Below are 2230 nucleotides of genomic sequence, written 5' to 3' on the forward strand. Positions count from 1 at the left end.
CTCTGCCCAAGAATCTCGACTTTGTTGTATGCCTCACACCATTCACCTAGCTGCATTGAAGGTAGAAAACACATTTTAGCATAAACATAGCTCTTACCAGTCCTTTAGCTTCTCAAGGCAATTGGAGCTATTAGCAAATCAGAGTCAACAAAGGCTGCTGGGCATAAGATGTTGTATCAAGATGCTGTCACTCTTCCTGTTGGATGAGAGAGTGATGAGGAGGCCACTGCAATGGAACCACTCAGTGATGATGTAGATGAAGCATGCATGGGAGACAACACTGAGGTTCTTACTGCTGTTAAGAAGGTAATCATTCTTTGTTTTCAGGGAGCAATCTACTGACACCACATATTTCTGTAGCTCCACAAAATTGTCATCACAGTATGTTCCAGCCCTCAGTGAAGAGCATCATGGCTTGACAGAGCAAGAGAATTTCTGAAGAAGAAAGCAGAGAGAGCAGCAGAGACAGTGTTATTGCTAATCCTCAATGTTCAGACCCATTGGACGTCCACACATCAGATGCTTTGTATGTGTCTGTTTCTTCCTGTGTTTGACAGATATATATATTGATCCCTGTTCATTCAGGGCATGCTCTTGACTACTGGGGGGCTGTTGACATATTTATCACAACACACAAGGAATTACAAGACCACTATGAACTTTCTGATGAGGATTGGGTTGCAATCTTGATGGTAACAGATTGGCTTAAGCAATTCCACCTTGTGACCACAAAGATGTCAACAACAAAGACACCTATGTTCTCAATGATGCATGCAACCTTTTATGGACTTCAGCAACATTTTAAAGAGATTCTTACTGGCCTTCCAGATAGCACAGCACCAGAGATAAAGCAAGGTCTCCTGGATGCCCATCAAAAGTTGAGTGATTACTACTACAAGTTCAATGCATCTCCCTTTTATATTTGGGCAGCTCATATGTGCTCACCCTCTATTGAGGATGACAAGTGACTGATCCATCTCTTCAGTTCTTGATCCCCACATCTCTTATTCCTGTCTCAAGTATGAGCTTAAAGGTGATGTTGAACTGGATCAGTTCCTTAAGGAATAGAAAGCTTGTCTCTACATGTATTACAATGACAAGTATGTTTCCTGACCATTAGCTCCAATAGCAACCCCACTGATTGTTCACACTTCATCACAATCTTCAACATCAACCTCCTTTCTTGGTCAGGGCTCACTGCAGAAGGGTAATTTCATGGCTTACTACAGGAAGAGTGCTCCAGTCAATGTAAACGAGTTGGATCAGTACTTTGCACTCCCACAAGAGGATATCAAGTTCTGTGATCCTGCAGCCTGGTGGTATGTATGGCGACAGACTCTTCTTTGTCTTTACTGGCTGGCCTGAGACATCATGTCTATTTCTGGTGTATTTCATGTTCACTTGATAATTTAATGCCACTCACAGTGACTATAAGTTCAGCAGTTGCAGTAAAATGTATCTTTTCCAGCAGCTGAGACACTATTTTGCTGTGCCATTCTAACCTCAAAGTGAATACTATCAGAACACTGATGGTGATGAAGCACCACTTGCATTTAGCGAGAACAGCAGTTGAAGAGATACTGGGTGATGACTGATTTGGACAGACACTGACAATTTATTACATACTACTACAGAGACATAATGTACCCCTACATTGTATGGCCATGGCAAACATAATACCAACTGTCAATACCATTTTGAGAACTGTAAGGACATCCATTGTATGGATATGGATATGTCCTGTCCATGTCCATAGTGGGTGGTTGATTCTATGGTCATATCTGTAATGGTACAGTGTTTATCCCTAGTCCATTTTGGGGTCATAATTGTGATTAGAACCTATTGGAGCATCCTCTAGGCACTTTGTGGGGCAGGAGATAGTACTAGTATATACATAAATATAAATAACATAAAAATGAACCCTCTGGTGAGGTACAAGAGCCCTGAGAAGTGTATAAAAAGAGTATTCCTGACCTCAAAAACCTCCAAAAGACCTCGAGAACAATACACAAACCTTCAAAATGCATGGCAAAGTGAGTGATAGGGGATGGAGGAGATCTACCTTATACCTCGCATTTCTAGATGGTAGAAAAAGTTCTTTTAGTATGCAATTTATGATATCTATTGTATAATGATGTGTACAAAAGCTCAGGGTGATCCAACATGTATTGGAAGAGATATAAGCAGATTTTTCTGAAATTGAGGAGAAGGACATCTCTGATTTTGATGT

The 2230-nt window shown here is 40.9% G+C and overlaps 1 protein-coding gene across 1 annotated transcript; it reads left to right on the forward strand.

The window, feature by feature from the left end:
• Positions 1 to 471: 471 nt before the first annotated feature.
• Positions 472 to 968, forward strand: EV420DRAFT_1281402 (uncharacterized protein; the record flags this gene model as incomplete). The annotated part of the gene is made up of 2 exons (XM_060468259.1): positions 472 to 526; positions 586 to 968. Coding segments are annotated over 2 exons (438 nt in total), but the record flags the coding sequence as incomplete, so codon positions are not given.
• Positions 969 to 2230: the final 1262 nt, after the last annotated feature.

The sequence above is a fragment of the Desarmillaria tabescens genome, assembly GCF_030435595.1.
Source record: "Desarmillaria tabescens strain CCBAS 213 chromosome Unknown EV420scaffold_135, whole genome shotgun sequence".
Taxonomy (NCBI): domain Eukaryota; kingdom Fungi; phylum Basidiomycota; class Agaricomycetes; order Agaricales; family Physalacriaceae; genus Desarmillaria; species Desarmillaria tabescens.